Source organism: Pagrus major, chromosome 8 (assembly GCF_040436345.1).
Source record: "Pagrus major chromosome 8, Pma_NU_1.0".
NCBI classification, from domain to species: Eukaryota; Metazoa; Chordata; class Actinopteri; order Spariformes; family Sparidae; genus Pagrus; species Pagrus major.
In genome coordinates, this window is record NC_133222.1 from 22,797,457 (window position 1) to 22,811,861 (window position 14,405).

The 14,405-nt window shown below is 41.3% G+C and overlaps 1 protein-coding gene across 3 annotated transcripts in view; it reads right to left on the bottom strand.

Moving 5' to 3' along the window:
- Positions 1–1,511: 1,511 nt before the first annotated feature.
- Positions 1,512–14,405, bottom strand: part of ppfibp2b (PPFIA binding protein 2b) — an 82,369-nt gene continuing 69,475 nt past the window's right edge. For all 3 annotated transcript variants that reach the window (XM_073471512.1, XM_073471513.1, XM_073471510.1), the window contains 12 exons: positions 14,296–14,361; positions 14,122–14,182; positions 12,294–12,444; positions 7,326–7,461; positions 7,114–7,233; positions 6,536–6,686; positions 6,097–6,208; positions 5,922–6,010; positions 5,591–5,713; positions 4,715–4,840; positions 4,443–4,631; positions 1,512–2,549 (listed from right to left, as the gene is read on the bottom strand). In XM_073471512.1, coding sequence (XP_073327613.1) covers positions 2,310–2,549; positions 4,443–4,631; positions 4,715–4,840; positions 5,591–5,713; positions 5,922–6,010; positions 6,097–6,208; positions 6,536–6,686; positions 7,114–7,233; positions 7,326–7,461; positions 12,294–12,444; positions 14,122–14,182; positions 14,296–14,361 — 1,564 coding nt within the window. In that variant the 3' untranslated portion in view covers positions 1,512–2,309. The remainder of the gene's footprint in view (positions 2,550–4,442; positions 4,632–4,714; positions 4,841–5,590; positions 5,714–5,921; positions 6,011–6,096; positions 6,209–6,535; positions 6,687–7,113; positions 7,234–7,325; positions 7,462–12,293; positions 12,445–14,121; positions 14,183–14,295; positions 14,362–14,405) is intronic.

Here is a 14,405-nt window from a genome sequence, read left to right on the forward strand (position 1 = left end):
GTCATCTTATTCTTTTATCCTTATCACACAGATTGTGGTGTTTTAATGCTGTTTCTCCCTCAGACAGAACTTTCCATCTGAGTGACTCAAACTTCTGTTACAACCGATGAGGAGCAGTTACTCGGTGAGTGAATCAGCTGCACAAGTCATTACCAGCAGCCTGTGTGTGTTGGTGCTTACTGTGAGGTTGTTGATGCTTTCAGACAGAGCCTCTATTTGCAACATGGTACCCTCTGTGATCGCCATCTGCAACACAAACACACGCACACACACACACACACACAAACAGGACACACACAGGGCCTAATGAACCCATTACAAGTCACGATTACAGACTTTCAGAGAAACAATGATGGGTTTCCTCGGCTTCAGTGTATAGCAATGAATACATTTTGCATTCATGTAAGTATGCTGAGGTGAGCTATACATCGCTGATGAGACATACTCTAACATGCACCATGTACCATGCCATCTTTAACAAGGTTACTATGGTGATGGTCATCAGCCATCTTGGCACAGATTGGTCTGCAGAGTGGAAAGCTGACGCATAAACAGCCATGACAGCTACCATGATGGTGAGGATGATGATGATGATGATGATGAAAGCAGGTTAGTAGTTGATGCAGGCTACTTAGTCATGCCGCCCACTGTGGCTCCACATAGAGCGAGTGAGTAACTTTATTTTGTCCATGTCAGTTGTCTCAAAACTTAAAGGATAAATTCACCCAAAAATTAAAATTATGTCATTATCTACTCACCCGATGGAAAGTCAGGGGAAGTTCTGTAGACTACAAAACATTCCTGGAGTTTCACAGCAAATCTACTGAACAACTGAACTAGCAAGGGACTTGTTTTAAAAAGTAAAGAAAAAAAAAAAGAGCTCCATATAGCTCATCCAACAATCTAAGTTTCTGGATGCCCCAAGATCCCAAATTCAGTTGAAAATATGTTATTAACATGCCTTTTAAAGCAGAAATCTTCACTGTAGCTTCTGAGCTAAAAGCGTTAGTGCTCATCCTGTCTTAAGTGGGTGCATCAGCATGACCACATGACGATGGTGTAAATAATGTCTTTTGAAATCAATTTGGTATCACTGGGCTTCTGTGGACTTCGCTGGACGAGTTGCAAGGAGCCATTTTACGTTGTTTTGGGGGTTTTTTTCAGCTGTTTTTTTTTTCATTTTAAAACAAGTCCCCATCTACTTCAGCTGTTTAGGAGAATGCTGTAAAGCTCCTGAAATGTTTTGTGGACTACGAAACTTGACACTGACAGGGGTGAGGAGATAATGACTTATCCTTTAAAAATGACTCTATGCAATGCCATTTTCTTGATTTTCTTTATCAAACCATAAACTGTACTGTTTTCATAAGAGATATAAGTGATATAGTGTATGCTAACCTAAAATGTAAATCCAAAATACATTAATTTAAAAAAACAAAATTTAAAATTAGAACAAAAAGTTAAATCCTACGCAAACCTTCCTGCCTTTTGTGTAGAAAGAAGGAAACATATTTACACACGTATGTTTTTATTTATTAAATGACTTGATAAATCTTTTTACATTTACATGACCACATATAAGCTTCCTTTGCGGAGCAGGATTTTCTTTACTATAAAAATACTATTACAGAAAATATGAAAATAACAGTACAAAATCACCAGCTCAGGTAACATGCTATTTTATCATTTCATCTGCAATGACATAAATATTAAATAAAATCCCTCCATAATATTATGCAAATATTGCACAAGCTCATCTCAACCGTGTGACAAAACTGTTTAAAAATCAAAGCTATAAATGATGTCATGACTGACTCACACATATAAAATCATCTAATGGTGGTGCATAAATGTTAGAACAATGGCTTAATACTGTACAATAAAGGATGTCCATATATAGTATGGATTACAGGAAGTTATGTCACAGGAAGTGGAGTCCAGAGAGATGCTGCGTACTCTTGTGATGAGTTAGATCATGGCACAGGTTTGAGGCCGAGGTCGGGTTAGTTAGGCATCTGTCAGGAAATTAAATCAAAATACTTCAAGTGTGTAGATTCATCGCGTCAGTACACCCTTCATGACAAGCAGCTGTGACTGTCTGACAGTCAGGCAGGTTTATCTGGGCGTCTCTGAATCTCTCCACTCGTAAGGCACAGGGTCGGGCTGATGGGCGGGGTTTAGAGGAGCGGGGAGGGGATGGGCTGAGGTATTATGGGCCGCAAGCAAAGGAAGCAGAGTAGTAGCAGTGACAGCTGATTGGCTGATGGAAAAGCGTGACAACACAGTATGTCATGTTGTTGTCACAGCTGTCACGTAGATGGGTCAGCTCTGCTGTCGTCGAGCCCCACCTGGTCCCTGGAGCGGTCTGACTCTCGGTCCAGGATGGGGCTCAGGCCTCTGAAGCCGGCGTAGGGCCGCACCTGGACCCCATTCACTGCAGACTGTCCTGACTGAGGCGATGACGACTCCACTGGACAGACATAGTCTGTGGATTCATCCGGCCGTCTCCTCCGGAGGTGGGTTAAGTTAGAGAAGCCCAACTTCTTCGGCTGCAATGAGAAGAAATAACAAAGGGATGTGACTGTCTATATATATACAACTATCGCTGATGATAACACTGTACGCATCAAACACAGGAAAGTCCAACAGGGCAAGCCAGATTATTTGAACCACTTTATTTAGAGCGGCACCTCAAATGTCCCTAACAACAACAGATACAGTAGATTAAAGAAACAGGAAGTAGTACAACACACTGGGATGGATGTTGACAATGGACAGTTTGGGCCATACTTTTACCATTTGACTTCTACTCTGATTAACTTGGGAGTTTGTCTAAAATGATCTTCTGTCCTTGCGTTTCTTGCCTGTCTTGTCTGACCTCTTTTGATGATATAACCTCAGTCCCATTAACAGGATCAAATGACTATGTGTTGTCTAAAAAGAGACGCTTCTAGTGGCGAATCCGCAGATAATTATCATCCAACTCTGCAGCCCCCCTCAGCTCTACTGAGCTTTATAGCATCTTTCAGCTCACTGTTCAGGTTTTATGGTCTGCAACGTTGCCGTTTTTGTTCACTGTCGCTCCTATCATCATTGTCATTTTTAGACACAGCAGAGAGTTATTTTCAGCTGAAAAGCTCTAAAAACCAACAATGCACTACCTGCTCAACACCAAACTACAGTCAGACAAAGTTAGGAAGTAATCACTGTAGCAGCAGAGTGGTGCATTTAAGCAGCTAAAGACAGAAACTCCAAATGAATGCTAATGTTGCTCCATGTCTGTTTAATGACTGTTTGCTAATATATTTGCCATAACTATTTTATAAATGTATGATAAAATCAGTGCTGTGTTGCACTTTTGTTGTACAGTCCATGCAGCTTTGGTGAGTACAATGTCATCATAAATGATACAAAGTGTAAGAAAATGTCATTAATTTTCCTTTGGCAACTATATTAAAACGCAATATGTCTCCAGTCCACACACACAGGAGTTACTTTACATAAACTGTAACAAACACAATCAGATCAGATATCAACTTATCTGTAGTTGTGAGATACCATACGGTTGTAATAAATTATTAAAGTTTAAACTAAAGGACGATATGAAAGATCATCTGCACTACGTTGATGAAAAGACAAATTTCAGGCGCATATTTGAGATATTTCTATATGTATATGAAATCACGCTGATTAACACTCTTTAAATATGAGGTACATGTTTCTGGCAGGCGAAAGGAGGTCTTCTGTTTTCTCTCTCCTAAACGTCACTGTATACAGTGTCTTCTTCTATCCATGCTTTACTGTTGCATTCAGTACGTGTGAGAAAACAGTGAGACCAGGCAACAACAGCAGCTTATAGAAGTGTATCCTCTAAGCTTGCGCTTGCTGACTAAAGGCACTGCGATATTATCACACAGCACTATAGGATATCACTTGGTAGTTGGCTTGGGTAGGAAATCCCCACACACACACGAAAATAAATCTATTTCTGTGTTTACTCTATGTAGCATTCCAAGTTATATTTGTCCACAAAATCATCTGAATAAATACTAAGTTCTCACAGATTAGCTCAAGATATTTTAGATCTAAGTGTCCAAGGTCATAAATGGGTCAGCAGAAAGTGTGCATTGTGTTTTAGGGTGGATTATTCTTCCATTTCTCTTCAGCAGAGCACAGAGGGACTTAGAGCTGAGGCTGCAGCTGATGGCTGCGTCTTAAAGCCGTGAGGAGGAGCAGAGCAGGCCGGGGTTCACGCTGCTCTCACAGGCTTAAACACACTGAAGGGCTCACGGCTTAAACTGAGCTGACACATCAAGGTTTCACCTCGGATTAAGGTGCTTTCTCTCACACACGCAGGAAGACAGGACGGGTTAGCCGTGTGTGTTCTCTTAATGCAGCATTGTTGCCTCTGAGAGCTTCCTCCTCTACTGGTATTATCTTACCTTGACTTTAGCTGTGATGCTGAGTGGGGTGTACCCCGGTGCCTCAGTGTACTCCCTCTTCTCCTGCTGAGCTTGTGTTCCCACCAGGTTGTTGAAGTTGGTGTTTAGGTGGCGTCTCAGCAGTGTTTTCTGAGGAGGGATGTTCAGCAACATGGCCAGTGTATCCGAGGTAAACCGGGGCTCCAGAATCTATAGGAGAGAGACATATTGAGGATGCTTTCTGTAGTGCTTTTGTTTTTAGACCCATAAACTGTGTGATCATGTGTACTCACTACTAGCCCTCCGTGCACGCCGCTTCCCCTCAGGTTTGGTGCGTACTCTGCCAGATCCACAGATCTCAGCCACTCCATGACTCTGTGGTTGGACCACTGCACCACCTCACTGGGAGTGAACTCGTTCTGAAACACACACAGGAACACACTGTGCTGTAGATTCACGCATGAAGCACATTTTACTACACTTTTCATCTCACATTTGAACCATTTCCATGCAATTGTGTTTTTGTTTTTTTGTATTTAGTGATGCAAGACATAACAGTTGAGAGAAGAAAAGACACAACTAGGTATATTTCAAGACATGACAGGATAAGCACATTATGGGAGGACAAACAAACACTTAAGACAGAGAGGGGTGATTTAGAAAAAAACATCTTATAAATAAAAAAACATTACTGGGATGTTGGCACTATTGTACTTAAAAACAACACATAAAATGAGACCATCAGCGAGAGACTGGCTGTTTCTGTATAGTTATTACAGTTATTCTTGATGCCTTTCACCAGGTCAGAAAATTAAAACTATTTTTTATTGAGTAGTGAAGATGAATGGAAGGGTGTCACAGCCTAAGAAAAGTAGTCTGTAGTCTGGTGGTACGGCACACAAAAAAGTTTACTTTGTTCACCATCGTCATCTTTAGTCCAAAGGGGCCAGCAGAATCAACAAGAAAATGGATGTTCCTTGTAGTAGCCTTAAAACAATCCAAAACGGTATCAACTGCATTCAAAAATGGTTTGCAAAATCTAAACTTTACATTAGATGGAGTTAAGGCAAAGCTAGCAAAATGTATCTGTAAAGTAATTCAAAGTGTTGTACTTTAAGATGTTTAAAGAAACAAGAGGAAACATTAAAGTAAAAAAAATGTGCACTGACCTCATTGCCGGGCCTGCGTCTGAGGCAGTTAGGGTGGAACTTGTTGACGTGGAGAACATGAATGGCACATTTGATGCTGAGGTGATGGAGCTGGCTGGTCACTTTGAGAAATAACAAGTCATTCTGAGATAGAGAGGAGACAGAGAGATGAGTAAAACTGTAACAAGGAAAGAAAAAAGTGAGCACTGAACTCTTCATGACATTTTTTGGGATGTCAATTTGTGTCTCAAATTCATGTGTTTTCTGAAAATTGAACTACATACATGACTAACTTTAACCCAGTGTACTGTTTGGATGTTATTTGACTCTCACATCATTATTACAAACTCACCACAGTGAGGTACTGCAGCATCTGCCCATCCACTCTTCCGTCATTAAACTGGTCTTTGTACTGAGGGAGGCCAATGTCATCGAGCCAACCTTTGGGACATAAAATATCACAGTTCTTATGTGAGGGATCCTCAGAGCGAAGTTCTGTTTTATTTCAGTGTCTATTCAGTACGTACGAGTAACCCAGATGTAATCAAGCTCTGCAGACTTCTCAGGCTGCTTGCTGCTGAATGTCTTGATGGCTAACTGCAGCTTCTTCCTGTGGAGCGGATTCTTCACGGCCAGCTCCTGAGACGCAGTGGAGGAAAAATAACTTATTTTGAATCTTACAAATGATCTCACATAGAAACAAAAAGGATTCTGCTGAGAGAGACAGAGAGGTGTGTGGGGGTCTGAGGTAGACAATGTGACAGCGTTGAAGGCGAAACTAACAAGCAGGTTGAAAAGCAGAGACAGGCGTAGCTAAATGCCAAATAGACAGACAGACAGCAACAATGATTAGACAGGTAGAACTGGAAAATATCTGACAGGCTGAATGAAGAATTATTTTGTTGGCTTAACCAAGACAGCATGAAATATGACTCAAGAGTAGGTGGTGTGTTTGTGTGTGTGTACCCTCTCTAGGTCTTGCGGGCTGGCTGACAGTAGAGTCTGACCGCTGGTGACCCAGTGGCGAGCGAGGATGCCGTACTGACCCAATCCAATTTCCTCAAGCCAGTCACACACCTGCTCTGTGCTCCACTTGGAAAAAGGCATCTTCAGGTCTCTGACATGGTGAGAAGAAAGAGACAAATGATTGACATCGAAGGTTGTTTTAATGCATTATTCCTACAGGACCATTTAGGTATCTACAGCTAATAATGCATGTTAGTAAAATATAAAAATCACTTTGTTAAGATGTGAAACTTCAGTGAGACTGGAAATCCATCAAATTCAGGATTGTATTTGGTTCTCTTGCTGCTTAAATGAATACAGCCTAAAATGTATATTGATTATATGCATTTTAAATACAAAGAAGACAAAAATGTTGGTCAAAGTGGACGCTATGAAGAGAATCATGTAAACTATTGTTAACCAACGACCTGAAACTGACTATTATCTTCGGTACGGTGTCTTTCCCTCTGACATGTGGGATATGTCACACTAATATATGAAAATACATAGTATGTGTGAGTATAGTTGTGTCTTTATACCGTGGGTTCCCTGAACGGGCCAGTCTCGGTCCAGCTGTAGCTCTCAAGCCTCCCCTCTTGAACTCCCCCAGGTCGGTGGTGTGACCCTGGGCAGGACTACCTGACTGGCTGCGACGGATCCTGGGGACAACCAAAACTCTAACGTGAGTGTGTAAAGGTACAATATAATGAAGAGAATGTGGCTGTGTGAGGTGCTGTACTGTACAACTTACTTCCCCCAGAGCTTCTTAATGCCTCTGTGAGTCTTCCTGTTCTCTGGTGAGACGGGGGACTGTTGTCCAGAGTCCACTCCAGAGGACAGAGGGGACTGGTCTGACAGGACGCTCTCCTCTAGCTTCTCTGAACGCCCTAGAACACAATCATTGATACTCTGGTTCAGTCATGTAAGGAGAAATCTGGGACCCAAAATCCATTTGTGAGAGGGAATATCCTTTGGACTAGCGTGGACCACAAACATACAGCCCATGCTCACTGTTTGTTTGCTCAAAGTTCAAGCACACTTTTGTTCTGTCTCAGGTTGTACATGGCATGAAATAGCCATATACATATACATCTTTCTGTGAAAGCCACTATAACATTAAAGCTGCACTGTCAATATTTATTACTTTAAAACTGGATCAAGTAAATGTAAACTATATTGACTGTAGACTGTCCTCTGTACTGAAAAGTTGCTGTGACAAATCCAAAGAGATTTATCAACAAACTGCAGTTTTCCTCAGCTCCAGGGAGCTTTTTAGTTCATTGATTTGGTGTTGTGGTGAGAAAGCCCTGATAAACCCACTGTGTGCAATACCTTTTGTTCTCAGAGGTTGGGGGAGACCAAAACAGTGCGGACAGAGAGTTGATGACATACATCACGACTCAAAATGGATGCTAGTGTTGCTCAGTGTCAGATGGATGTCAGAACATTTTAAAGGATATGTTCACCCAAAAACCAAACATTCTGTCTTTATCTACTCAGCACCCTGCGGATGAAGATTTTTTTTATATTTAGTTGAACTGTCCAAAGAAAACCAACCGATGCAGCTTAAGCTGCCTTAAGGTGTATCAGTTCAGTTCAGTTCAGTCATTTTATCATCCCAGATGGGAAACTTGATTTGCAGTCAGGGGCACAAAGATAAAAAAAACAGGCAAATACAACAAAACAAAAGTACAAAAACAAACACTACAAAAATGTGCAGATTAAGCAGGGTTATTGCTCAGGGAACAAATAAGTTTTTACTCCTATTGCACTTGAACCGGGGAACTCTAAATCTACGGCCTGAGGGAAGAGTTTCAAACTCAAAGTAAAGGGGGTGGTTTGTGCAGTCTAATATAGACCTGGACTTGCGGAGAACCTGCTGGTCAAAGATAGTCGTCAGGGAGGTCTGCAGGACACCTATCACCTTACCAGCCACCTTCACAATATGGCTCAGGTGGTTTTTGTCCCTAATGTTCAGGTTACCATAACAAGCAATCATAGAAAAAGTAAGAACAGCTTCAATAAATGACTTGTAAAACATAGTCATCCTTTTCCTATCTACATTAAAACATTTAACTTCCTCAGGAAGTACAAAAGATGCTGTCCCTTCTTACAGACCGCCTCAGAATTTCCATCAAATTTAAATTTTTTATCAATGACTGTTTCAAGATATTAATAATATTCTACAACTTCAATGCCAATTCCCCTGAGATGGTGGGTGGGATGATCTGTACTGTAGTTGTAGGCTTCATAGTGTCATACTGATACTTCAAAACATGTGCTGCAGCAGGTTATTAGTGCCCACCACATGATGGAAATCATTCAGAAACTGTAGGAGGTCATTCTGAATCAATACAACTATGCATCTAGAAGCCTATACGACTTCTCTATGTTGTATACACTCACACCACAAAAACCCACACTGATCTCAACTGGATGGTAACATGGCATTACACACTGGGGTTGACATGCAATACCCACCAATATCATAGAGGTCATGTTTTCCAGGAGATCCTGAAGCAGAGGAGGTTAGTGAAGTGAGAAGAAAGCAAGCAGACAGAAAGCAGAAGCGTGCATTAGTCACACCCTCTTTATCTCCAAAATAAATATTGTGTACATGTTAAGTGTCCTAAGCGGCAAATCCACAAGCCTCAGGCAGGTGCCAAACTGGGCCAGAAACCAGACAGGATTAGGTCTGCTTGTTTACATGAAACTTATATTTGTTTCCACAGACACTGACAGTGTAGGTGGGTCTTTGTTAGCCTAGTCAGTGTATAAGCCAAATATGAGACAGGATGACCTGAAGAGGAATGAAGTCACCCCGCACACAATTTCCTTCTTGATTCTTAAACACACTTTAATGTGAAGAATTGGTGGGGTTACCCTTTAACGTGACACATCCTCCTCAAAACCCTGATCAGAGGCTGAAAACCGAACTCTCTCTCTCTGAGGAGTTTAACCAAAGCGGTGCTACAACAAACTCAGACAAGTCTGTTGCCACCTCATCACAAGTGTCTAAGTCTTTGACGGGGAAGTAATTGATTCTTTTTATTCTACGCCTGTTCATTTGAGCACTTACTCAACTTTCTCTTTCTGAACGACCTCCTGCTTCAGACTGTCAGAGAGAGGGTGCTGGGTGAGGCAGTGAGAGCAAAACGGGATGTCAGGTTGCATCCTTGTTTGTTTACTTTGGATGTCTAAGCTAGTTGAACCGCACACATCCTTAAGCTTGCACTCCTCACCCTCCGATTACCCTCCTGCTTTAAGCTCTGGCTCTGTGTGGGCCGATACATGGGTGGCTGTGTGCTTATATGCCTATTAGCTTTAAGCGTGTGGATGTGTGTGTTTCAGCGAATGCTGATGCGAGACAGCCAGGCATTATCTTCGACAGCTCCTTGAGTCATGAGGGAGTCCTAATAATCTCAGCTTTAGAGCAGTTTGATCCTCTGTGAAAACAGTCACTCACCTCTGAGGTCTGTCTGTGACGGGGACTAGATTGTTTTGTTCATGAGATGAGTGAACAAGTAAGTTTTGTTTGTGAGAAGACTCAGAGAGCAACAACATCAACTCAATGACTCAATTCTCCTCATACTGTGTTTCAACCAGTGTTGACGTCTGAATATTGTGTGAGCATACAGTACCTAAAGCCGGAGCACTGGCGCTCCTGCAGCGAACTGCGGCATGAACACAAACAGAGAAAAGAGCAATCCGACAGCAAAGCAGACAGGAGGAGGAGAGAAGGCACAGAGAGGGAAGCAGTGGGAGCAGAGTTAGTTGAAAATGAGTTATTCAACAGTTACACATTATTGAATTTGTTTTTTTGCCAAATGAAAGGGTCTGTTTAGAAGCATATTATCCCACTTCACTCCTGTGGTATTTAGTTTTACAGACAATTGACTAAAACTGACAAAACTAAGGTGAGTGGGAATTCATTTGTAGTGATTACAGCAGCAAAAGCAGAAACATTGGACCTCCTGCAAGAATATTTTTGTATTCACATCCTGAACTTTTCTACTGTTCTTTGACTTATTTCACTGAGGTTTGCTCATACGAGTGTCCCAAGGCAGACTCACCAAGCTCTCCGAGCAGTACAAAGTTGTCCTAAATATGCTAAACTGTACATGGTGAGGCCTCTGTGATGGGGTATGTGCTCATTAGCAGCATCAACAGTATAAGGCTGTCTCTTCTGCTCCGTTTGTCAGCAAGTTTCATTCACAAAAACCCAAGGATTACCACGAGTAAAAAGAAGAATTTCATATCTCAGAGCTGAAAGTCCAGCTGTCAGAAATCATCAGACCAAAACAGAACAAACCGCACTTGTATAGACCCAGAACAGCTTTAAAATATTAATAAGCTGCCAACAATGTCTCATCAGGGCCGTCATAAAAGGTCTAACTTCATCAAAGCTGTCCATGACTAATATGAGAGGCAGTTAAGTGGATACGACTGCTGCAGAGATATTAGAGGAGAGAATATTACAGCCTACAGTAGATGACCTGCATAAAGACCCTGAGCTGCAGCTGTCAGACTGAGGACTAGTGCAGACTACAAGACTTTGGTATGATTCACCAGGCTCAGACAAATTTCTTTGATCTGAAATTAAAATTCAAAATTCGGCACAGAAAACGCTTCGTGCCCATCAGCTCGAGCCGTTCAGAGACACGTCGTCACCTCATGCTGCCAAAGCTGGAGGTCCGGCAGCTCTGAGTGCAGCAGGTGGAGGTGAGATGATGTTGACAGATGTCTCAGCGGAGCACTGAGTCAAATGCAGTAAAAGAAATATCACAGTCCAGTTGCAGCCTGTAGTGATGATAATGATTTGAACGTCAAGTTCAAAGCACGACTCCCCTCAGCCGTTTGCTTTGTATGCACAGACTGGAGAGATGATTTTTTTTTCTTCAATTCTTTTTAGGTTTATTCCTTTATTTATATTAATTATTAACTATGTTGCTCTCTAGATAATTGTGTGGTGGGCTCATTTTATGCCCAATGTTATTCATATACTGTAGATTCAAAGTCAATTTACATTTATTTTTTCAACCATAACCTTATTTGTGGCTTATGTAGATCGATTCTGTGCTATTTTACAGCTGCTCTTTTGTTCGATACAAACACCACAAACTGTATGTCAGGGAATTCAACCTCTCACGTGATTTTCTGGTAATATTTTGATAATTTCATGCAGTCTTCTTCAGTCATCTTGTAATCATCACTCTTGGTCTGAGATCAGCTCTGTTTATGTCTCTTATGTCAAGATAACAACAGTGTGTCAGTGAGCAGCACAGGAACTCAGAAAACTTTAAAGTCTCATAGTCACTGCATGATTGTGATTCATTTAGCATCAACTTTATTTGTATAATTTCTCTTAAAAGATTTCATTTTTATACTTAAACTCCAAAATCATACAAAGAATTAACTATTATAGTGTGTTTCCCCTGAGGAGAAAGGCAGACTATCTGTATGTGGCTTTTATGATTGATACTTGTGAAAACTATTGTACTATGATTGGGAAAATTAGTGAATGGGACAAATCTTCTTAAATAACTTGTACATGCCATTTAACAATGTTCATACTAACGGTTCTTGCATGAGGTCCAGTGGCCAGTTTGCTTTTATAAGAAAATACTGAAAACAATCTCTTCAGAGTGTAACAGGTTACTGCGGAAGAAGTGCAATAGACTTAATGCGCCTCATTTTGATTGATGAAGTATAAACTCACTGAGACTGTAGTCCTGGTCGTGGCTGTGGACGGGAGAGAGCTGGACAGGAGATAAATACTCTCCGTCTACCTCTCTGTTGCCGTTCAGCTCGCTTTTTTTACTCCGTTTCCCCGGCAGAGTCTGGTACTTGCTCAGCTCCAGGGCTGGATTCTGCAGAAAAAAACAAAAACAAAAGCATGCATGACTTTTTGTCCAAACACCAAATCTCAAATAAATGACCATAATCTGTGATGGAAGTCTGGTAACAGAAGCCTACATCCTGGACTTCATAGACATTTATTAAAAATTCATAATTCCTGTTTTGAATTCAAATGTAAAATGTTCTTAACGGATAACTTTGATTCTAACGAAGCTGACACATTGTTTTGTTTTGCTTCTGATCCTCTATGGCAACTCATTAACTCAGTAATTGAGATATGACTTGTGTTTATATTATTGTATATCACATTTCCTTTACATCTCTACAGGCTGGCCATCTTTCACAAGATAACAGCTGACTCATGACTTTGCCCCTTTGCTCTGTTACATAACAGAGTGTCCTCTGGAGGGTGAATGTCCGATGGTGCCAGTATCTGAGCAGGCATCAGATTCACCGCTGCTTTGCAAGAATGAGAGGAGAAAGGCCAGCAGAAAGAACAGCTGGGAGGCAGCCAAGATGCCGAGCACTACTGACAGCCACTTCAGGTGGGTCTTGGCCCTTTATGTGTGTGTGTGTGTGAACACAGTGTGATTTCCTGTGTGCGCAGCATAAATATATGTGGAGCAAAGGATATGTGTGTGAATGAATGGAAGGCTGTGGTCACTGAAGAGACATTTTTCTTTTACTCAAGGGGAAACCTCAGCTGTGAACTTTTGATCGTCACACTGGGAACATGAGGTCAGAGGGCACCTGGAGCATTACATCACGCTCTGCGCTGTACAACACAAGGCTCACGACAAGCTACAAGACATAGTATTACCTAAGACAAAGTACAATTTGAAAGGGCAACGACAGAAAATTCACATTTCCATCGTGACTTTATTTACACACAACTTGTCCTAATTAGACATTTGTAGGCCTACACATGTCAGACTTCACCTCGCTAGATTTCAGAGATATTCAGCTTGAAGTGCTCTTATTTAAAAACAATGAGTGATTTGAAACCAAGCATCTTATGTGATCTAAATACATATGAATGTGTGCATGCATGCCTTGACTGCATTATGTACTATACTATTACTAGAATGGGTCACATTCATCTTTAATTCAATAAAGTATTATACGTTTGACAAAAAGAAGAGAATAATTTTTTTTTGCATAAGATATATAAATACGTTTTTTTAATGAAGTCAAATCAAATGGACCCTATCCGTGAGCGTGTGCATGTGTGTGTGTGTGTGTGTGTGTGTGTGTGTGTGTGTGTGTGTGTGTGTGTGTGTGTGTGTGTGTGTGTGTGTGTGCGTGTGCGTGTGTGTTTCTGGGGGTTAGATGAAGGTTAGGTTGTGTGAAGTCATGCAGCAGATCAGTACCTCTGCCCCTACGTCTGATTCAGTTTCAACTGGCTGGATCACTACAGCCTATATCCGACACAGACACATGAGAGAGGAAAGAACACACACACGTATACACACAAACCAAGAGTTAGCAGGTTAGAAATCACACATCAGGTTAAAATGATGTTCATTAAGAGAGAACAAAGTTAGTATTAATGTTAATCAGATATTCAAGAAGCAGCAGCAGCAGATGTAGCAGGTTAGATAAGATATATAGATTAGTTTGATTTGATGATAGTATTATGAGAGTCAGTCAGTCGCAGTAAACCACAGATTTGATATCAACTAACAAACCTTTTGTAAGGATCCACTCTGCAACTCTTCAAGACTGCTGGACAGCAACCGGCGCTGATGCCTGGAAAAAAACCTCAGAGTTACAAAAATGGAAAGATCTCCCATCATATCATTCATATCCCAGTTAACAAACATGATGACCACCGACACAAAAAACAGAAAGCTTCTACTTACCACGACCCATTAAAGAAGCTTGTGTCCCCAGTGGACAGCAGCGATGTGTCCATAGAGTTCTGGATGCTGCGACAAATGGCACACAAGGGGTAAGATGAATAGGAAGCTGT